The 24,025-nt window shown below is 42.9% G+C and overlaps 1 protein-coding gene across 1 annotated transcript in view; it reads left to right on the top strand.

Moving 5' to 3' along the window:
- Nucleotides 1–453: 453 nt before the first annotated feature.
- inppl1a (inositol polyphosphate phosphatase-like 1a) overlaps nucleotides 454–24,025 on the top strand; it is a 231,278-nt gene continuing 207,706 nt past the window's right edge. Inside the window, exon 1 of the mRNA XM_060826353.1 lies at nucleotides 454–747. Coding sequence (XP_060682336.1) covers nucleotides 572–747 — 176 coding nt within the window. The 5' untranslated portion in view covers nucleotides 454–571. The remainder of the gene's footprint in view (nucleotides 748–24,025) is intronic.

Raw genomic sequence — 24,025 nt, 5'->3', positions numbered from 1 at the left:
CTGTGTGAGGGGGTGTGTGAGGGGGTGTGTCTGTGTGAGGAGGGTGGGTGTGTCTGTGTGAGGGGGTGTGTCTGTGTGAGGAGGGTGGGTGTGTCTGTGTGAGGGGGTGTGTGAGGAGGGTGGGTGTGTCTGTGTGAGGGGGTGTGTGAGGGGGTGTGTCTGTGTGAGGGGATGTGTGAGGAGGGTGGGTGTGTCTGTGTGAGGGGGTGTGTCTGTGTGAGGGGGTGTGTCTGTGTGAGGAGGGTGGGTGTGTCTGTGTGAGGGGGTGTGTGAGGGTGTGTGTCTGTGTGTGAGGGGGGTGGGTGTGTCTGTGTGAGGGGGTGTGTCTGTGTGTGAGGAGGGTGGGTGTGTCTGTGTGAGGGTGTGTGTCTGTGCTCCTGGGGGCGGGGCCGCCTCCCCCGCGTGTTGGCCCCCTGCCCCGCCCCCTCTCTGCGCATGCGCGCGGCCGGTGGCCGGCCGTTGAGCTGATTGTCCGCTCGGAGCGCGGCCGCCGCCAGTGAGTGTCCCGCCGGCTCCTGGCTTTGCTTCAGCCCCGCTCCGTCACACAGCGGGTGGTGGTGGTGGTGTGGAGATGGCGGGCGCTGGTTCGAGCCCGGGCCCCGGCCCCGGCCCAGGTCCCGCGCTGTGGTATCACCGGGACCTGAGCCGAGCGGCGGCCGAGGAGCTGCTGGCCCGAGCGGGCAGGGACGGCAGCTTCTTGGTGCGAGACAGCGAGAGTGTGAGCGGGGCCTATGCCCTGTGTGTCCTGTGAGTATCCCCGCGGTTCGGGGCCGGGGGCCGGGGGAGGGTTCGCCGGGAAACTCGGTGCAGTTGTTGTTGTGTTTGGAGGGAACTGACTCTCCTGTGCTTTTATTTATCCCCCCAGTGCGTCCCTCAACTTGTTTCCCTTCAGTCGCAGCATCGGCTTTGACATGTCTCACACTAGCTCGGAGTTTGCAAAAGTTAACGTTTAAAAAGTTTGCACACACGCTAGGGATCTTCTCCTTGTGCATGTGCAGAAGTTTAAAGTCCGAGTCTCGCGGTAAACTTTACGGATAAAACGTGTACTCTCTGAATTTCCGAACCTCAGCGTTTCCGTTTAAACGCAGCCAATTCTCCAACGTCAGGAGCTCTCCCTGATCTGTTGTGTTCAATTCCACCTCCTTCGTGTCCCACTCATCCCAGCCCTTTTGTTTTCAGGAAATGCCAGCTACATTTTTGGTTGGTTGGTTGGTTGGTGGGTTGCAGCCACAGTACTTCGCCGAGCAAATGTTTACATGTTTTGCGTATGCACACACACATTTGTTTTCAGAATTGCTCGATTTGGAGAGGGGAAATCGAGTTTGCATTTGTCCTCCCGAAAGGGACTGAGTTGGCAAGTTTTCTTGCAGACTTGAGCAGTTTCTTTTTCTCTAGATGAAGCATTTTTTTTTTGCAGACATTTGAAATGAGAAGTCCTCTGTGGCGTATACATCCATTATAGACCTCGAGAGAAGCATGACCTTTACAGCACTCACTGAAAAGGGAAGCAGTGTGTATTTATTGAACTTTTTTTTGCATAGACTACTTGGCCTAATCCTGTTCCTTGTATTTTTTTATGGATGTGTTATTCCACTCTTTGACTCCAATTTGAACAAGACTGGTCCAGCAAGCTCCAGTACTTGAGAAACAGAACGTTATTATGCAAGCAGCATTATTTTTCTTTCACAAAAACTGCAATTGCTTGGATGACTCCAGTTTGGTACCATCTGTGGAGATAAAGCAGTTAATTTTGGGTTCCGTGATTTCCAGCATTGGTAGTTTTTTTTGCTATTTTTCGTTCTTATTCTCTACGGCACCAATTGGGTAATGCAGCCTTTTAATAGAATCATGGAATTTTAGTCCATTAGAGGTCATTCCACCCATCATGTCGATACTGCCTTCCTAAAGAGTTACCCAGCCAGTTCCATTCTTCAGCCTTTTTTTCTTGCACCCCCTCAGTTCATCACTTTTAAATATACATCCAAAATTACAGAATTTTATCAAGTTCGCATTTCACTGTCTGCTACACTAGGATTTGATCCCTCACCACCACACATTAGCCTGAGGTTCTGGATGACTAGAGTCAAAACGTGTGGTGTTGGAAAAGCACAGACAGTTAGGTGGCATCTGAAGAGCAGGAGTGTTGACATTTCGAGCAGAAGCTCTTCGTCAGGAATGTGAGGGGCTAAGAGATAAAATGGAAGGGGTGGGGTTGTGGGAAGGTAGTTTAGAATGCGATAGATGGATTAAGGTGATGGTAATGGGTCAGTGAGAAGGATGGATGCGAATCTTGCTTCCACTCTCTGCTCTGACCCATCACCATCACTTCCCACCTTCATCTACCGATTGTCTTCCAAGCTCCCCCCAGCTTCTTCCCCCTCCCACTTATCTCTCAGCCCCCTTGCCCCCCCACCACCCCCCCAATGAAGACCTTATGCTTGAATGTTGACTCTGCTGCTCCTCAGATGCTATATGATTGGCTGTGCTTTTCTTGCACCACAGTCTTTGACTCTTACCTCCATCTGCAGTCCTCTCGTTCTGCTATGTTCTGGATGACTAGCCCAATGACATTATCATTATGGTACCATCTTTCCAGTAAACTATGCTATACTGAATGTCACTTGATAGATTAAATTATATTTTTTATTTCCCCTGTATATACAACAAATTTTACTGGTATCTTGTATAGGATTTGAGAGCTGAACTTGTTAAATTCAATGCCAAAAGTGTAAAAGTTCTGAGATACTTTGATGCTGATTACATTGTGAGTTGTGCAAGGTGTATTTGAAGTTGAAAATGTGATTTTTGCTTTGGGATGTTTGTGGGTTTTTTTCAGTTTTGGGTTCCAATGTCGTCCGTGTATCCAGTTTGAGGTTGTTAATACACCAAAGACTGATTTCTCCTTTAATTGTTCGCGTTTTCAAAGCTGAAGTTAGTTTTTGCAGTTTTGATTCATTTGATGAGCCAAATGGTGTTGGTATTTGGCTTGAATTATGTTTAAAACTAAGAGTCACTGGTTGTTTTCTGACTAGGAATATCTTTGGCAAATGGAGTGCTCCTGATCATTACCCATTGACTGTGCAATGTGCACCAAAAATAGACAGCTGGACAAACTCAGGAATGGCAGCATTTGTGGGGACTAAGCGAAGTTAATATTTCGAGTTCACTGTCTGTTCATCAGAACTGGCTTACAATGCTTGGAAAGAATGCTATTTATATGAAATTCACAGTGGAAAGAATGCCTTTTTTAACACTTTTTTTTAAACTTTAGGATGTCTCAAAGTGTTTTACAGGCTGCTGTAGCAGTTAATTTACTCACAGCACAGTTTCTTTTCCACCTGATATCAGTCATGTTGGATCAGTAGTAAATATTTGCCAAACCACTGTAAAGAACTCCTGATCCTCAGGATCTCACTGTTGTGGGAGGGGATTGAGACTTTTGCTTCATACTTTGTTCAAGAGGCAGCATATGGGACAGTGTGTATCTCTTCTCCCTCCGTGTCTTTCTCTCTTTCTCTGCCCACTGCTGCCCCACCACCGCCAAAAAAAACCCTTGCAGACTCTCTGGCAGTATGGTACTGACAGGAAAGATGAAGCCAGGACCAAGGGAAAAAGTGACTGCAAATAGAACAGTAAATGTCTCATCAGCTGCTGCGTGACTTTGTAATAACTCTAGTCTTGGTCGTGTCAGGAGAGCAGTAAGACTTTCATTTGAACTCTGTAGGTTGCAATTATATTCTGACCAGTTTCTCAGATTGAGGTTTTTCAAAAGTAGTGGAGTGTTTGTTTTCAGTTAAATTGATGAAGAAGGATATGTGTCTGACCGGTCCTGAAGTTGCAATACTGTTTTCACTAATCAAACTGATGTAATTTTTTTTGCACTCGGAAAGATTTTTTTCATGTTGTTTGTTTGCTGAGGTTTGTTCTCAGACATTTCGTCACCATACTATGTAACATCATCAATGATGAAAATGTGTTGCTGGAAAAGCGCAGCAGGTCAGGCAGCATCCAGGAAGCAGGAGAATCGACGTTTCAGGCATAAGCCCTTCTTCATTAATGAACCTCCGGTGAAACACTCGTGTTCCGTATTTAAGTATCTTGGTCTTTAAGGTGGGCGGTACCATTTCTGGTTCTTTTTCTGAGGTTGATAAATGGGGTTCAAATCGATGTGTTTATTGATGGAATTCCAGTTTGAATTCCTGTACGTGTCTCTGTTTAACCTGTCCTAGAATGGGTGCGTTGTCCCAGTCAAAGTGGTACCCTTTTTATCTGTGCGTAAGGAAACTAGTGATAGATGGTTATGTCTTTTGGTGGTTAGTTGGTGTTATCCCGGTGGCTATTTTCCTGTGTCTGTCCAATGTAGTGTTTGTTGCAGTCCTTGCAGGGTATTTTGTAAATGACATTTGTTTCACTGGTTGTTGGTACAGGGTCCTTTAGGTTCATCAGTAGCTGTTTCAGTATGTTGGTCGGTTTGTGGGCTACCATGATGCCAAGGGGTCGGAGTAGTCTGGTAGTTTAAGAATAGGTGGACTGTGTTCATCGGGTACCGATTGTTCTTGAATATGCTATGTAGATATCTTTCTTTTGCTGCTCGTAGTTCCTGGGTGCTGCAGTGTGTAGGGGCCCATTTAAATAATGGCTTGAATCAGCTCCGTTTATGGGTGTTGGGATAATTGCTCCTGTAGTTAAATATTTGGTCCGTGTGTGTTGCTTTTCTGTAGACACTGGTCTGCAGTTCTCCATTGACTGTTCGTTCCACTGTGATATCTACAACAGTCAATGGAGAACAGCAGACCAGTGTCTACAGGAAAGCAACACACACGGACCAGATACTTAACTACAGGATCAATCATTCCAACATCTATAAACGAAGGTGATTCAAGACATTATTTAATGGGTTACTGCACACTGCAGCACCCAGGAATTACGAGCAGCAAAAGAAAAATATCTATACAGTGTCTTTAAGAACCATGGGTAATTGATGAACACAGTCTGCTAATTCTGAAGCAACAAACCCAAACAAGAAGACACAACATGCCCAGAGACTCTAGCCACACTACCATACATCAAAGACATCTGAGATGATTACCAGACTACTCTGAACCCTTGGCATCATGGTAGCCCACAAACCGGCCAACATACTGAAACAGCTACTGATGAACCTAAAGGACGCTGTACCAGCAACCAGTGAAACGAATGTCATTTACAACATACCCTGCAAGGACTGTAACAAACACTACATTGGACAGACACAGGAAAATAGCCACCAGGATAACACCAACTAACCACCAAAAGACAAGACCAGCTTTCACTAGCATCCTTACAGATAGAAAGGGATATCACTTTGACTGGAACAACGCATCCATCCTTGGACAGGTTAAACAGACACATACAGGAGTTCCTAGAGGCCTGACACTCAAACCGGAATCCCATCAATAAACACATCGATTTGAACCCCATTTACCAACCCTTGAAAAAAGAACTAGAAATGATATCACCCTCCTTAACAGACCAAGACACAAATAGAAAGTGGGACAGAACACAAGCACTTCACCGGAGGCTCACTGATGATGTTACCTAGCATGGTGACAAAAAGTCTGAGAAGAAACCTACCAGTTCAGCAAGCAAACTTAGAACCTAAGCCTCAACCTGAGATACAAATCTTCTCAAAAATTGTAGATTTCCTTCACCTGTGAATGGTATTTAGAGACTCAGTCATGACTGCAGGAATCTTGCTGAAAATGGAGCTAAGTTGCTGAAACATTTCATCTCAAATTCATCAAATCAGGAGTACAAAGATTCCAAATTTCAAATCATGTAATTTTGTCATTCTTGCACTTGCCTTGACGAATGCAAAATGAAAAGCTTTGGCAACAGTGTTTTTTATGAGCAATGTTTCAAGTTCTGTATAAGGAGTTGTTGCTACTGGCAAGCTGATGTGTAAATAGGAGGTCAGATTTAAGAAAACTGGCCTGGTTAGCAGTGGTGAGGTGAAAACTCTTTTTAAGCAGTGAATTTGATGGCAGTTTCCTTCCCTGAAGGACATTAGTGAACCTGATGGGTTTTTCTGACAATCAACAATGGTCATCATTAGATTATTTCTTCTAGGTATTTATTGAATTCATATTCCACCATCTGCAGTGGTGGAATTAGAATCCTGACCCAGAATGTTATCTGGCTTTCTAGATTAATAGTCGAGTGATAATATTACGAGCCTATTGCCTCAAATTGTGTAGCTTACAACTTACTAAGAAGCAATGCAAAGTTAAATCTCTTAAACTTGCATTCATCAGGACTGAAATGCAAGAAGTCACATTTAGAAAAGAAGCTCTTCTTGTGCAGTGGTAGTGGTCCAACCTTTGATACAGGATGCCCAGGTTCACCACCTGTGCTGTAAATGTTCTTGGATTTGTAAATATAAACTTTGAAGGAAAAGAAGTTTCAACCTCAAAACCAAATGCTTATATTTTCTTGGTGGGGATAAACCTTACCTTGCCTGCCAGGAAGTGTGCAGTGTTGGTTTCTCAGAACAGAAAATACCCATATGAATGCTTCACCTAGTGTTTCTCAAATGTTTTCCCCAGAAGATCTTTTTGAACCTTGAAAATTGTTGCAATCCCCCACATGAGAACGATGGGGTTAGGATGGGGGTGGAGCAACCTGAGAGTGAGGAGAATTCGATGTGAAAGTGAAGACTGCAGATGCTGGAGACCAGAGTCAAGATTGGAGTGGTGCTGGAAAAGCACAGCAGGTCAGGCAGTATCTGAGGAGCAGGAGAATCGACTTTTTGGGATCATTCTTGATGAAGGGCTCTGCCCAAAACGTCGATTTTCCTGCTCCTCGGATGCTGCCTGACCTGTGCCTTTCCAGCACCACTAATCTTGACCTGAATCCTGTGAGTTGGAGGCTATTAATTTTCAGGAGCAGTTGTAATAATTTGGCTAGAACATTGAGATGACCAGCGCTGCCTTGCAGCTTGCAACCCTAAATATTTAGCACTCTCTCCTTTTTAAGAGCCACTGTTTGGACATTGGATATTTCCACCAGTCATTTATTGTGTTGAGCAGTGATCAAAATCCTCTCCAGTTCTCAATGATCCTCAAGATGGATGGCCGAGTGGTATTCCTGCTAGTCTAATATTCCAGGGTGCCAGGTAATGTTCTGAGGACCCAAGTTCAAATCCTATGATGGCAGATTGTAGAATTTGAAATCAATAATAAATCAGGAATTCAGAGTTGAATGAGGACTGTGAAACCTTTGTCAATTGTTGAAAAAAACTGTTTGGTTTACTAATGTCTTTGAGAGAAGAAAACTGTTGTCCTTACCTGCTCTGCCCTGCACATAACTCAAGCCCACAGCAGTGTGGCTAACTCTTACTCTTAGGAATAGGCAATATATTCTGGCTGAGCTATTGATACCCACATCCCATGAATGAAGAGAAAAAAATTAAATGTTTGGCAATGGCAAATCCTTTTGGATAGTGAATATTTCTTTCACAAACCCCAGAGTATTTAAACAAGAGAACAGTGTTGATGTGAGAATTAATCCTTGTGGGACTTTAAAATGACTCAGGCAACATCAACTTCCATTTATACAGTGCCTTTAATGAAACAAAATATTCCAACATACAGAGCTATTATCAAAAATAATTGAAACTCAGTCACACAAAATGCTAAGGTGGTGATCAAAGGTTGGTTGTGGTACAAAGTTCACATTTAATTCATTAGTAAATTTTGCTGATGATTTAGTTACAAATTTTGGACTGTAACCAAACTGTCGGTTACCACATTAACATCTTGCATGACTGTCAAATATTTTTCACATCCATTTATCTCATTGGAGTTCAACAGAACTGTGTGCTTGTGGTTAATTCCCTTTTGCAAAGTAGGATTCTGAACTAAACTGCTTCCTTTGTGTTATTTTGAGCCTTGGTGGATCTTTGTGCAAATCGTTTTGACCACTTCTATTGACACATTTAGTAAATCAAATTGAGTTTATAAGCACAGGAGTAGGCCAATTAGCCTTTTAATCTGTTCTGCCATTCAATAAGATCATGCCTGATTTGTAACCAAACTTCATACACCTGCCTTTGGCCCATATTCCTTAATACCTTTGCTTAAACAAACATGAGTCCATTCATATTTAAAATGTAATAACTGATGCCATTCGTGTGGAAGAGAGTTTCAAACCTCTACCACCCTGCTTGGCTTGACCTCAGTCTTTGGTAATATTTGGGCTGAGCCAGCACAGCTTCATCAAGGGATGGTCATGTCTGACAAATATGTTAGAATTCTATGAGGCAGTAATGAGTAACTTAGACAAAGGAGAGCGAGTGGACATAATTAATTTGGATTTGCAGAGGCTTTTGACAAGGTGCTGCACCGGAGGCTGCTAAATAAGATAAGAGCCCAAGGTGTTAAGGGAAAGGTACTGGCATGAATGAAGGATTGATTGACAGGCAGAACGCAGAGTGTGGGGGAAAAGCAGTCGTTTTCAGGATGGCAGGCAGTGACCTGTGGAGTCCTGCAGAGGCCTGTGTTGGGATCACAACCACTCATGATATATGTTACCGATCTGAATGAAGCAATTTGATATTATTTCTAAGCTTACGAACTGCACAAAGATAGATGGAGGGATAGGGTGGTGTTGAGGGAATGAGAAGGCTGCAGAGGACTTGGATGGGTGAGGAGAGTGGGCAAAAATGTGACAGAATACATTGTGAGACAAAGTGAGGTTTTCTACTTTGGAAGGAAGAATAACGATGGAGATTATTTTCTAAATAGGGAAAGGCTTTGGAAATCTGAAACATAAAGGGACTTGGGAGTCCTAGTTCAGGATTCTGTTAAGATTAACGTAGGTTCAGTTGGCAGTTAGGAAGATTGATGCAATGTTAGCATTCTTTCAAGAGGGCTGGAATTCAAGAGCAGGGATGTACTGCTGAGGCTATGTAAGACTGCATTTTGAACGTTGCAAGTTCTTTTGGACCCTGTACCTAGGGAAGGATGTGCTGGCCTTGAGAAATGATTGAGGAGTCTGGATCTATATTTGATGGAGTTTTGAAATATGCGAGGGATCTGATTGAAACTTACTGAGGGGCCTGGATAGAGCTGGCGTGAAGATGCTTCCACTGCTAGGAGAGAGTAGGACCCAGCCTGAGAGTGAAAGGATGACCCTTTAGAACTGAGATGAAGAGAAATTTCTTCAACCAGTGGATGATTATTGTACGGAATTCATTGTCACAGTGGGCTGTGGAGGCCAACTCATTAAGTGTATTTAAGACAGAGGTAAGTTCTTGATTAGTAATGGGATCAAGGGTTACAGGGAAAAGGCAGGAGAATGGATTTGAGAAATGCATCAGTCATGATGGAGCAGACTTACTGAGCTGAGTGGCATAATTATGCTGTATGCCTTATGGTCTGACCATAATTTTTCAACAATAGAATTCCCAACAAGTTGAAATATTTTATCTTTATCTATCCTGTTTTTTCCTGTTAATATCTTGAAGATTTTGATCAGATCAGCCCTTAACCTTCTAAATTCTAGAGAAGACAGGCCTGATTTATATAAACTCTCCTCAAGCTTAACTCAGGAAGTACAGGTGTCATTCTTGTAAATGAACCTTTATATTCCAGTACTGCTGCCCAGGTAGGTGCAGAAAGCACTGGTTCATGCTGCTGAAGGTCCAAGACCCCTGCAGGTTTGGTTGCTTGCAGGTAAATACAGAATGTGATGTGTAACAATATCATGTGGTTCAGGAAGAAATTGGTCCAGCGTTTGTAAACCAGTCTAGGGATTGCTGCTTCATTCACTCCACATCCTGGATCAGGGAAGAGAAATATCTGACAATTTATTTGCTGCAATTACTGCAGTAAAGTATTCACAATAGCATTAAATAAAAGGTAAACATATAAAGAGATCCAAGACTTGCTCAAAAAGAGGTTTTAAAGTGCATTTTAAATAAGGAGAAAGGTATAGATTTGGGGAAAGAATTCCAGTACTTTGGCAAGGCACTTGAAGACATGGCTGTCAGTGGCAAAAATAAATCAGAAAGCAGTCAGAATCAGAAGAGCATGATTACTCTGGATAATTGTTGAACAAGAGGTATTTGTACTTCTTTGTACATAGAAATGTACAAAGTTAAAAACCATACAACACCAGATGATGGTCCAACAGGTTTATTTGAAAGCTCTTCCTTTCGGAGCGCTGTTCCTTCCTCATGGGTTGTTGCCTGATGATACAACCACCTGATGAAGGATCAGCGCTCTGAAAGCTAGTGCTTCCAAATGGCTATCACCTGGTGTTGTGTGATTTTTAACTTTGTATCTCCAGTCTGACACCAGCGTCTCCAAATCATTTATTGAGATGGACTTGGTAAAGTCACGAAGAGATTTGACATTGGTATGGTTACTTGTTTTGCCCAAAGAATGGCTCACCTGCTGAGACCGAAATTTGGGGCAGGAGCAAGCAATTTAACCCTTCAAGCCTGTCGAATATGATCAAGGCAGATCACCTGTCTTGTTAAATTATTCCTGTTTGCTTCCCACAGCCCTGATTCCTTTAAAATCATAAAGTTATCCAAGACAAAAGCTGGAAAATTATAAGCCGATTAGCTTAACCTCTCTTGGAGGTAAAATTCTAGAATCCATTGTTAAGGATGAGATTTCTAAATTCTTGGAAGTGCAGGGTAGGATTAGAACAAATCAGCATAGATTTAGTAAGGGGAGGTTATTCGTGATGAAGGGCTCTGGCCTGAAACGTCGAATTTCCTGTTCCTTGGATGCTGCCTGACCTGCTGTGCTTTAACCAGCAACACATTTTCAGCTAAGGGGAGGTTATGCCTGACAAACTTGTTAGAATTCTTTGAAGAGGTAACAAGTAGGTTACACCGGGAAAGCCCAGTGGATATTATCTTTCTAGATTTCCAAAAAGCCTTTGAATAAGGTGCCCTTATGGTAGGCTGCTGAGTAAGGTGAGGGCCTATGGTGTTTGAGGTTAGCTACTGGCATGGATTGAGGATTTGCTGTCTGACACAAAACAGCGAGTTGGGAAAAAAGGTTCTTTTTTGGAATGGCAGCAGGTGACATGTGGGGTCTTGCAGGGCTCAGTGTTGGGGCCACAGCTGTTCACTTAATATGTTCATGATCTGGATTAAGGGACTGGGGCATTCTGGCGAAGTTCACTGATGATACGAAGTTAGGTGGACGGGCAGGTAGTTCTGAGGAGGTAGGGAGGCTGCAGAAAGAGTTACAGTTTAGAAGAGTGGTCCAAGAAATGGCTGATGAAATTCAACATGAGCAAGTGCGAGGTCTTGCACTTGGGGGAAAAAAGAATACAGGCATGGACTATTTTCTAAATGGTGAGAAAATTCATAAAGCCAAAATACAAAGGGATCTGGAAGTGCTAGTCCAGGATTCTGTAAAGGTTGATTTGCAGGTTGAGTCCGTGATTAAGAAAGCAAATATAATGTTGTCATTTATCTCAAGAGGGCTGGAATATAAAAGCAACGACGTGCTTCTGAGACTTTATAAAGCTCTACTTAGATTCCATTTAGAATACTGTGTCCAATTTTGGGCCCCACACCTCAGGAGGGACATACTGGAACTGGAGGATGTCCAGCTAGGAGATACAATATTTAGAGTAGAATGACAGTGTTATTGTCAGTAAATTTGATGAATGTTGGTTGATATAGTGTGTCCACAGAGAGCTTTTGCTTTGTTTATTTAATGTATTGATTTCACCAATGATTGTAAACATTGTACACAGACCGGGATGCAATTTTGCTTCTACAGTATACTTAATGCCTGTCTTCTATGTGTCTTTACCTCTCTGTCTTCAATGTATGGCATCCAAAAAGATCTAGGTTAGTAGCTACTGAGCTTTTGGCAAGAGAGCATCATTCATTTATCTGCTGAACGTTTTCTATGGACAGGTGTCGACATCTGCATCTACTATCCGGCTTTGCTGAAATCCTGGTAACAGGGTTCAACACAGTTGGTTTTAACATAGAATGGTACAGCATAGTACAGGCCCTTCGGGCCTCCATGTTGTGCTGGTCTTTTATCCTTTTCTAAGATCAGACTAACCTACAAAAAACCTTTCTTCCATATGCCTATCCAAGAGTCACTTAAATGTCCATAATGTATCTGACTCTTCTACCACTGCTGCCAGTGTATTCCACGCACCCATCACTCTCTGTAAAGAACCTGCCTCTGACTTCTCCCCTAAACCTTCCTCCAATTACCTTAAAATTATGCACCTCTCATGATATACATTTCCACCTTAAGAAAATGTCTCTAACTATCCACTCTGTGCTTTTCAACATCTTGTACACCTCTGTCAATTCGCCCCTCATCTTTCTTTGCTTCAGTGAGAAAAGCCCTGGCTCCCTCAACCTTTCCTCCTAACACATGACCCCCAGTACAGGCAGCATCCTGGTAAATCTCCTCTGCACCTTCGCTAAAGCTTCCAAATTTTACTATAGTGAGGCAACCGGAACTGACTGCAATATTCTAAGTGTGGTCTAACAGGGCTATATCGAGCTGCAATATAACCCCATGGCTCTTAAACTCAGTCTCCTTGCTAATGAAAACCAACACACCGTACGCCATCTTAACAACCCTATCAACTTGAATGACAACTTCGAGGGATCTATGGACTTGGACCCCAAGATTCACCTGTTCCTCCACATTGCCAAGAATGCTGCCTGTATTCTGCATTTACATTTTCCAGGTTGACCTCCATCTGCCACTTATCACCCTAGTTCTGCATCTTGTCAATGTTCCATTACAACTGCCCTTCACACAATCCACCATTCCACCAACTTTCATGTCATTAGCAAACTTACTAACTCACCCTTCCCCTTCCTCATCCAAGTCATTTATAAAAATCATGAAGAGTGGAGGTCCCAGAACCAATCCCTTGAAGTATCTTGGTATTTTTTTGGCCATTTTCTCTGAGGTGTCAGAATAAGATAACACCTTTTTGAAAGTGATATAGGAGTGTAAAAAATAGTTCTGTGTAAATGGTGTGAAAGTGAAACTGGTTTCACGCCTGAGCTGAATGGTGAAAACCACTAGTTATGCTTATGACATTTGCTTTTAGTGCTTCAGCTGTTTGTAATTCTGTTTCAAAATGGTTTCCTGAGATTAGCCGGTTTTAGAGATTTCACCTCTTTCTTGCCACAGTCATCTTTTTGCTGAAGATGCTGTCGTTTTGGGACATAGAGTCTGAGATGCCCAACACAGAAAAAGGCTCTTCAGCTGATCAAAAACAACCACTTAACTATTCTATCCTATTTTCTGTCACTTGACCCAAAACATTCTATGGCTTGGCATTGCAAGTGCACCTCTAGATAATTCTTTAATGTTATGAAGATTTCTCCTTTTGCATGCAGTGAGTTCCAGATTCCAACTGCCCTCTGGGAGAAAAACATTTTCCCCATATCTTCTCAAAATCTTCTGTCCCTTCCTTCTATGAACAGGAATAGTTTCTTTGCGTTTACCCTACCTTTGTTGTGGAGGTGCCTGTGTTGCAGTAGGTTGGACAAGGTCAAAAATCACTTGATATCAGGTTATACTTCAACAGGTTTATTTGAAAACACGAGCTCTCAGCGACTTGTTCCTCTTCCAGGTACTGGTGAGACAGGAGACACCACGTACGGAATTTATAAGTAAGAGATCAAATGGACATATAGAACAAACCTAAGATGACTGTTAAATCTTTTATCAGTTAGAATGGCGATGCAGGTTTTGACTGATTAGTATGCAAATCCCAGAATTTCTTTCAGGTCACTGTGTGGCATTTTATAAGTTCCTACTTTGGAAATAAAACCAGTCGGATTCCAGGTTAAGACACAGACAGATTCTTAACAAGGCCTCACACCTAAAAGGTATTGTCTGACCTGAGATGTCACCTCTTTTATTGTGAGAACACTTTAAATTATCTCAGGGAGGTGACTGAAAGAAATTCTGGGATTTGCATATTAATCAATTGAAATCTGCATCTCCATTCTAACTGATTTAAAGGCCATTTTAGGTTTGTTCAATACATTCGTATCAATTGTGAGAGCCTTTGATCTTTTACTTATAAATCATGTGTGTGACATCTCCTGTCTCACCAGCACCTGAAGAAGGAGTCAGGCTCTGAAAACTAATGTTTTCAAATAAACCTGTTGGATTATAACCTGGTGTTGTCATTTTTGACGTTACCCTATGTATGCCTTTCATAATTTTATAGATCTCAATCATGTCCCATCTCAATCTGCTCTGTTCGAAGGAAAGCAACCAGAATCTGTCCAATCTCTCTTCATAACTGAAATTCTCCGGTAAATTGATGAAATTACAAATTGCAGTTCTTCAAATACTTTCAAAAATGGCAAACGCTTTTGAGTACACCGTCTCCAGTGCTATTATATCCCTCTTATAATGGTGGATTCCAGAACTGGGCGCAATTCTCTAGCTGTGGCCTAACCTGTGATTTATGCAGTTCCAGCATAATGCCCTTCCTTAAAATCTCTGCCTCAGATAATAAAGGCAAATATACCTAACTAGTTTATCCCCATGTCCTGACACCTTAAGGGACCAGTGTTCATGCACACCAAGTTCCTTACATCCCCTGTGTTCCCTGGGGTTCAACTATTCATTATGTATTCCATTTTGTTTGCCCAAGTACATCCCCTCACACTTTGCTGGATTAAATTTCATCTGTTACTGATCAACCCATCTGATCAGCCCATCTATATCCTCATGTAAACTAAGGGTGTCCTCCCCACTATTTGCCACTTAATTTTTATATCATCTCCAAACGTCAAGATTAACCCTCTTAAATTCAATGCTCATTTATATATACCATGAATAACCAAGAACACATTCTGTTCTCTGCAGAACTCCACTGGACACAGGCTTCCAGTATTAAAAACACTTCTTGATCATTACCCTCTGCTTCCTGCCACTCAGCCATGTCTGGATCCAATTAGCTAAATTTTCTTAGAAAAGATAAAAGCCCATGGGATCTATCGGTCTCCCATGTGGGACTTATCAAAAGCCTTGCTGAAGAATCTATATATCCAATCACCTGTTCAAAAATTCCAATCGAGTTGGCCAGACATGGCCTCCTCTTAACAAAGCTGTTCTGACTGTTCTTCATTAATTCCTTACTATCCAACTGCAGAATAAGTCACTCATTGCTTCCAATAGTTTCTCATCACTGAGGTCATCTTCCAAATGTAGTGTGATTCAAATGTCTACTGTTTTCTTTATATCTTCTCTTGTTTGCAGGAGGCACAGGATGACTGCTTCCCACTTTGTCTTTGACTTTTAGTTAAGTCACAGTTTACAGTGCCTGGAAATAAACTGGCTATCTTCAGGCTTGAGCTACTTCTTACTGCAGAGCAAAAACAGCTTCTCCAAAGGTACCTGGTTTCTGCCAAAACATTCACACCCTCAAGCTCTTTGGCTATTTGGGAGCCAGTTATTTGTTGTTGGTCGGCAGAAGGCCTTTGTCATCAATAATTGGTCACTCGTCCACAGACCAATCAGTTGTTGACAGCCAAGCTTCATTCATGTATATCCCTTGGCTCCAGTTTGTCTGCAAACTCAGCTTCCATGATTGCTTGAACAAGCAGCTGTGTAAACAGTACTTAGAAAGATTGAGTTATTCGCTTTTTAAAAATACACCAGTACTTCAGCAATTCTTGGGGTTTTCAAAACATTCTTTCCTATTTCAGTCCACATTCAAAAATACAGATAAATAAAAAGATAGTCTTTGCAAGATTTAGAATTTGCTGCTGATATTCACAACTCCACTGTTAAAATAGAAGGCACCACAGTTGAGGGAAAGGTAACTAAACATGCTGGTGTGAACTGAATAGATGGTTGTGCAAGTAGAGCAAGATGAGGTGTGGCAGGAAGCTCTTGTGCTTAAATACTGGTATTGGTCAGTGCTGTACATACTGTGTCCTTGTGTGCCTATTCTGGACTGTTTGTTCTGATATGGCCTGATGCTATAAGAAAGTTTTACTGAAACTGTTCTTTGCTTACATACAATTGTTCTGCAGATTACTGACATTTATTCTTTGAAATCAGCTATTGCATTGTAGACTCAAACTTCATCTTGATATATATAGTGGTAGCTCATTGGCTGGATGGCTGGTTTGCAATTCAGAATGACACTAAGAACGTGGGTTCAATACCTGCACCAGCTTAGGTTACCTGAAGGACATTCCTTCTCAATCTGCCCCCTCGCCTGAGGCATGTTGACCCTCCTGGTTAAACCACAGACAGTTGTCCATCTCTAATGAGGGAGCAGCCCTATGTCCAATATGTGACTTGACTTGGCATTTGAGAAGTTTTTCCTTCAGGTATGTTTGTTTGGCTTGTGTATCTGTAGAATTTTAGAAAATGAAAGAATTTGCATAAAACCCCTCTCAGTAAATCTCTCATTAATTTATGGATAATTAATGATTCATCGAAGTTTATTTCATTCACGCATCAGATTTGGGCATTGCAGGCTGGCCAGCATTTGTTGCCCATCTTTACCTGTTCTTGTGAAAGTGTTGGTGAGCTGCAACCTTTTTAGATGAATAAAAGGTAACAGAGAGGCCATAAATGGATATTGGACCACTGGAACATGAGGCTGAAAAGTTAGTAATGGGGAACAAAGAAATGGTCAAAGAACTGAATAGGTACTTTGCGCTATTCTTCACCAATAGCAAACCAGACTCCCAGAAGTCAGAGACAAGTGTAGTGGCCGTCACTATGGAGAAGGTGCTGAGAAGACAGGAGAATGGGGTTGAGAAATATATCTGCCATGATCAAATGGTGGAGCAGTGTCAGTGGGCCAAAGGATGTTGCCAGGGTTGGAGGATTCCAGCTAAATAGATTGAAATAGGCTGGACAGGTTGCGACTGTTTTCTCTGGAGTGTCAGAGGCTGAGGGGTGACCTTATAGAGGTTTATAAAATCAAGAGGGGTATGGATAAGGTAAATAGACAGTCTTTTCCCTGGGTTGGGTGAGTCCAGAACTAGAAGGCATAGGTTTAGGGCGAGAGGGGAAAGATATAAAAGGGACCTGAGGGGCAACTTTTTCACGCAGGGGGTCGTACGTGTATGGAATGAGCTGCCAGAGGAAGTGGTGAAGGCTGGTACAAATGCAACATTTAAGAGGCATTTGGATGGGTATATGAATAGGAAGTTTTGGAGGTATGTGGGTCAGGTGCTGGCAGATGGGACTAGATTGGGTTGGGATATCTGGTCAGCATGGACGGGTTGGACCGAAGGGTCTGTTTCCATGCTGTACATTTCTATGACTATGATTCTATGACTCTGTTTTCAGTTGCCTAGACCTTTTGTTTTGACTAAACTGTTCATTTCCCCTGTTATCCAATGTTCCAGCATCCTGCCCTTCATTTCCACAGGAACATGTCTGTCCTGCACTCTAATCAACTTATCTTTAAAAGACTCACATATCAGATGTGGATTTACCCTCAACAGCCGCTCCCAATCCATACTCTCCTATTCTTGCATAATTCGGTTATAGTTGGCCTTCTCCGATTTAACACCTTTGTCTGAAGTCCACGGTTGTCCTTATCCATAAGTATTTGAAAACTTATGGAATTATGGTCAGTATTCCTAAAATGGTTCCCCCACTGAAACTTTGATCACACTGGGCTCACTTCCCAATACCAGATCCAGTGGGACCCCCTCCCTTTTGGAGTATTCACACACTATTTCAAAAAAACTGTCCAGGACGCACCTAACAAATTGCTCCCCATCAAAATTCCTGGCACTAAGGGAGTCCCAGTCAATATGGGGGAAGTTAACACCTCAACATCCCTGTTTTCACATCTTTCCATAACCTGATTACATACATCTTCCTCTATCTCCTGCTGGCAGCTGAGAGGTCTCTAGTACAATCCCAGCATTGTGATTGCACCCTTCCTACCCCTGAGCTCTCTCTGTAATGTCTTGCTGCAAGATCTCTACATCAACACAGCTGTGATATACTCCCTAACCAGTAATGCTGCTGCTTTTGTCTTGTCTAAAACATTGATATCCTGGGACATTAAGCTGCCTATCCTGATTCTCTTCCAACCGTGTCTCTGTGATAGCAACAATATGATAATGGCATGTGTTAATCCAAGCTGAGTTCTTTTCTGTTCTATTTCTTGCATTCAAGCAAACATAGTCCAAGTCTCCAGTCAGCTGAACTTAACAATCGCTCCCTGACTGCCATTCCTCTTAGCTATGTTTGCTTTAGACTCCAGTCGTCCCCAGTCCCTGTACTTAATAATTTGCTGTTCTCGTTGCCAACCCACTACCACATTTGTTTGAGCCTTTCTGACTGGCACTATCCAACCTCCTTGCCAGGATATTGGTGCCCCTCCATTTTTGGTGTAATCTGTCCTTTTCAGGTTTCACCTTCTGTGGAAGACATCCCAATGAACCACATAACTGAAGCCCTCCCCTCCACACCAACTCTTCAGCCATGTGTTCAATTCTACTCTCTCTGTTCCTCACTTCAGTAACACATGGCACGGAGAGTAATCCTGAAATTACTGCTCTCAAGGTCCTGTTTTTTAGTTTACTACCTAACTCCCTAAATTGTAGTTAGAGGACCTTGTCACTCTTCCTACTTATGTCATTTGTGCTAATATAGACAATTACTTCAGTCTTTTTACTCTCCCATTTCAGGATACCCTGTGCCTACTCAGAGACATTATGACCTGGCATCAAGGAGACAACACACCATCCAGGAGCCCTTCTTCCAGCCATAGAAACCTACCTGTGCCTCTGACTATTGAATCTCCAATTACTATTGCTTTGTCCCTCCCTTCTGTTCAGCAACCATGGTGTCACTGCTCTGGCTGCTGCTGCTGCTATCACCTGGTGGGCCCATCCCTCCTAAATACCTGAAACGGAATACTTGTTTGACAGGAGGACAGCTACAGGGGACTGTTGCACCGACTGCCTGCCCTGTCTAGTGGTCACCCACTTATCTTCCTACATCTTGGGTGTCATTGTGTTCCTATGACTTCTTTTTATGATGCTGTCCACTGTTTCTGTGCTCCTTAGCGTCCCTAAATGCCACTCAAGCTGATCCATTTGTTTGGTGAGTAGCTGAAACTGGGTAACCTTTCTGCAGATGTAATCATCAGGGATGCTCTCGGTATCCATGATAAATGAAACCCCACCAACTGGTATCACTAATCCTTTATTAGCTGACAAGTTAAATTTTAATTAACTACCTTAAAATTATGGTTATTACTCTCTTTAAAAAATAGCCGCCCTAATTTACTCACTATCTGAACTTCCTGTATTTGCCAGAAGGTGAACTCAGTGTACTAAGATTCAAGACACACTTACCCTGTACTGCACTGAGATTCCTACACCAATGACACAAGGTGCTCACAGCTGACCTTTGGCATTGTTTTAGACCAGGTTCACTGCACTGCTCACGGACTGTTTAATGCTAAATTCCGTTCAGTCTATTTTACAGCGATGCTGATTCACTGCACACTCCTCCCAGACTGCTTCATAGCGATGCTGACTGCTGCACACTCCACCCGGTCTGCTTCACAGTGATGCTGACTCACTGCACACTCCTCCCAGTCTGCTTCACAGCGATGCTGACTCACTGCATACTCCTCCTAGTCTGCTTCACAGCGATGCTGACTGCTGCACACTCCACCCAGTCTGCTTTGCGGCGATGTTCTCTCTGCACACTCCTCCTGGTCTGTTACACAGCGATGTTCTCTCACTGCACACTCCTCCCAGTCTGCTTCACAGTGATGCTGACTCACTGCATTCTCCTCCTAGTCTGCTTCACAGCGATGCTGAATGCTGCACACTCCACCCAGTCTGCTTTGCGGCGATGTTCTCTCTGCACACTCCTCCTGGTTTGTTACACAGCGATGTTCTCTCACTGCACACTCCTCCCAGTCTGCTTCACAGTGATGCTGACTCACTGCATTCTCCTCCTAGTCTGCTTCACAGCGATGCTGAATGCTGCACACTCCACCCAGTCTGCTTTGCGGCGATGTTCTCTCTGCACACTCCTCCTGGTTTGTTACACAGCGATGTTCTCTCACTGCACACTCCTCCCAGTCTGCTTCACAGCGATGCTGACTCACTGCACACTCCTCCCGGTCTGCTTCACAGCAAAACTGACGGCTACACACTCCTTCCTGTCTGCTTCACAGCGATGCTGACTCACTGCACACTCCTCCCAGTCTGTTACACAGTGATGCTGACTGTTGCACACTCCTCACGGTCTGCTTCACAGCATTGTTCTCTTTCAGCACACTCCTCCTGGTCTGCTTCACAGCAATGCTCCCTCACTGCACACTCCTCCTGGTCTGCTTCACAGCAATGCTGACTCACCACACACTCCTCCGAGTCTGCTTCACAGCGATGCTCCCTCATTGCACACTCCTCTTGGTCTGCTTCACAGCAATGCTGACTCACCACACTCCTCCCAGTCTGCTTCACAGCGATGCTCCCTCACTGCACACTCCTCCCGGGCTGCTTCACAGCAATGCTGACTACTGCACACTCCTCCTGGTCTACTTCACAGCGATGCTGACTCACTGCACACTCCTCCAGGTCTGCTTCACAGCAATGTTCCCTCACTGCACACTCCTCCTGGTCTGCTTCACAGCGATGCTGACTCACTGCACAGTGCCACCGGGGGCGGTAGTCATTAAGTCACGTTGCATTTGTTTTCTTTGGCACTTGTGTTATGGTGGTTTTCTTGAAGCAGGTGGGGACTTCAGTAGAGAGGAAAAGTTAAAGATGTCAGTGAATACTCCCACAAACTGGTCCATACATGATCTGAGTACTGACCTAACGTCTGCCGTGGTGACTGTGAGGTACAGGTGCATTTGAGGCTTCCATAAATGCTTTAATACTGATGATCATTTGAGGGATAAATGTCGGACCCAGAATGTCAGGTCCCTTGCTTGTTTTCAGGAACATTGTGGGGGCTTTTGTGCTCACTTGAGGTTGAAGATATTTTGGTTTAACATCTCACCCAAAAATAAGCATCTCTTTCAGTCCAATATTTACTTTGGAGTTTCAGCTTTGACCTAGCACACACAATTCTGAAATGTGAAGTGAACCGATGATCTCTGACTTGGAGACATTAATGCAGTCCATTTAGCTACAGCTAATATAGTAATCCCTGGATTGAGGATTTTGGTTGTGTCTTGAGTGTATCTGATTTTTCTGTGGTTGGGGAAATCATTTAGATTAGATTAGATTACTTACAGTGCAGAAACAGGCCCTTCGGCCCAACAAGTCCACACTGACCCGCCGAAGCGCAACCCACCTATACCCCTACGTTTACCCCTTACCTAACACTACGGGCAATTTAGCATGGCCAATTCACCTGACCCGCACATCTTTGGACTGTGGGAGGAAACCGGAGCACCCGGAGGAAACCCATGCAGACGCGGGGAGAACGTGCAAACTCCACACAGTCAGTCGCCTGAGTCGGGAATATTGAATATTTGAATATCCCCTAATCAAAGGATTACATGGGATTTACACAGTAACAAGGTGTTTGGTCATCAGTCTATAAAAATGTTTCACAGAATCACCGTTACTGCACAAAAGGAGATATTTGACCTGCTATATTTACGCTGGAATTCTGAAGGAGCGATTTTATTTTTATCAAGTCCCATTCCTTAGCCTTCTCCTTGTAGCCCTGTGCATTTGTCCTGTTCAGAGAATTAATTCCCTCTAAAAATGCCTCAAGTGAAACTTTCTCCACCATGCACTCAGATGGTGTATGAAAAAGTTTCTCCTCAGGCTGTTGTTGCTTGTTTCGCTAGTTACCTTGAATTAGCCTATTTCTATATTGGTGAATGTTCTGCACTCAAATAGTTCCTCACTTTGATTGTAACCGTCCATTCTGTTCTCTTCATTATTTGCTAGTCAAGAGACCCCTTAAATACATTTAGACTATTGTCTTCAGCCACTCCTTTTGCTAGTGTTCAACATTCTATCACTTCCTGGTGTAGAAAGATTTCTCCTAATGTTAGATTATTTGTTTACAGTCTTATGTGCAAGGTCTCTTGTAATGCTGTTCCATAAAACAGGAAACATTCTATCTCTAAGACCTCTGTCAGGTCACTCATCAGTCTGTTTTTCATGGGAATACCATGTTACATGTTGAAGAGATTGGAGATGAGGTGTTGATAATTGCGGCATGCCTGATGTGGACTCCTCTCCAATAACCTGGACTTGATTCCCAGTCAATGTTGAAACAGCTGATTGCTATGGTAACACTTGGCCTGCATTCAGGCAACGCTTGCAGTTAGTTGCTCAAGCTTCTTTTGTGTTGAGTACAACAGTTGGTCTCAGCACCCCAGGCCATTGTAGCAGATAAAGTCAATTACTAATTGATATCCAATAACTGCCTGTACTTGGCTGAAATCCTTTCTGCCCTTTCCTATTCATGAACTTAGCCAAATGTTTTCTTCCTCCTCTCACTTAAAACAATATGCCCCCTAGTTTTGACACCCCCCACCCCACCCCCACGAAGAAAAGATCCTTGTCATTCATTGCCTATGCCCCTCATGATTTTATTAACCTCAGGTCACCCCTCAACCTCCTATACTCAAGAGAGAAAAAGTCCCAGTCTTTACTGTCTATTTTTTATATCTCAAACACTCCGTTTGGGAACATGGTCGGGGTGGGCTGGTTGGACCGAAGGGTCTGTTTCCATGCTGTATGACTCTATAATTCCTCCATCATTCAAAATCGTTGACCTGAAATACAGCACAAAAGACAGTCATAAGGCCTATTGTGCCTGTCCCATCATATTTATTGAATTCCCTTTTGAAATTTACTGTTTAATGTATCCCTGCTAATGCAATGCATTCCAAATATTAAGTTCATTCTTTTATGGGACGCAGGTCCTCCTAGCAAAGCTATTATTTGTTGCTCATCCTGATTGTCCCTTGAATTGAGTGATTTATTTGGCTGTTTCAGAGTGTAGTTAAGAATCAACTATATTGCTATGGGTCTGGTATTGCAAATGATTCAGACCAAGTAAGGACGTCTGATTTCATTCCCTGAAAGACATTTGTGAACCAGAATTCTTTTGCAGTTTCTTAGTTCTTAGTGAGCATGACCAATGGAATAAACTGCAGTGATTACAAATAGAGTAGATTGAAGTGTTGATTGACCTTTGTACTTACATTATGACAGGAATTGTACTTCAGATACACGTTGTAAAGTATTTTAGGATGTCTAGAGATAAGACTACTGTGGTACAAGTAAAAGGAAATTTTCCAGTATTTTGAGTAAAGGTATGAGAGGGAGGACAGCACGTTTGCTTGTGTAGCTTGAAAGAGCTTATCCTCTGCATAAAATCAAATAATTGAAGCATAGAATTGCTACAGTGCAGAAGGTAGCCATTTTGTTTGCATTGGCTCTTCAAATGAGTATCATCCCTGATCAAGGCGTTTTGCCCGAAATGTCGATTTTCCTGCTCCTCAGATGCTGCCTGACCTTCTGTGCTTTTCCAGCACCACTCTAATCTCCAGCATCTGCAGTCCTCACTTTCTCCTAAATGAGCATCATTACCTAGTACCAATCTTATGCTTTTTCCCTGTATGACCGTGGATGTATTTACTTGAGACATCTTTATCTCCCAATTTTGTTTTGAAAGGCACAATAGTGCAGAGGTTATAGTAATCTAAAGAGCTTGATTTTAAACCTATCATGGCAGTTTAAGAACTTTGCATGTGAGAAATAAACCATGAAGCCCTTGGCTTGTTAAAATTTTCAGTGGTTCACTCATGTGCTTGAAGAAAGAAAGAAAGGCTTCTGTCCTTACCTGGTATGGATCTATATTTAATTCCATTCTTGCACTTGGTTGGTTCATCACAAGGCTGAGAAACAAGTTGTATTGAAATAGCTGTAAAGGAAACTTAACTTATCATTTGTGGGCAAGAAATCTGAGGGGAAAAAGAAGAAAATTGCAAGCGTTTTCCTCACTAGGTGTTCAATTTTGTTTTGTGT

Source organism: Hemiscyllium ocellatum, chromosome 6 (genome assembly GCF_020745735.1).
Source record: "Hemiscyllium ocellatum isolate sHemOce1 chromosome 6, sHemOce1.pat.X.cur, whole genome shotgun sequence".
NCBI classification, from domain to species: Eukaryota; Metazoa; Chordata; class Chondrichthyes; order Orectolobiformes; family Hemiscylliidae; genus Hemiscyllium; species Hemiscyllium ocellatum.
Note: the sequence above shows the minus strand (reverse complement) of the source record. Positions and strands in the feature narration are given on the sequence as shown.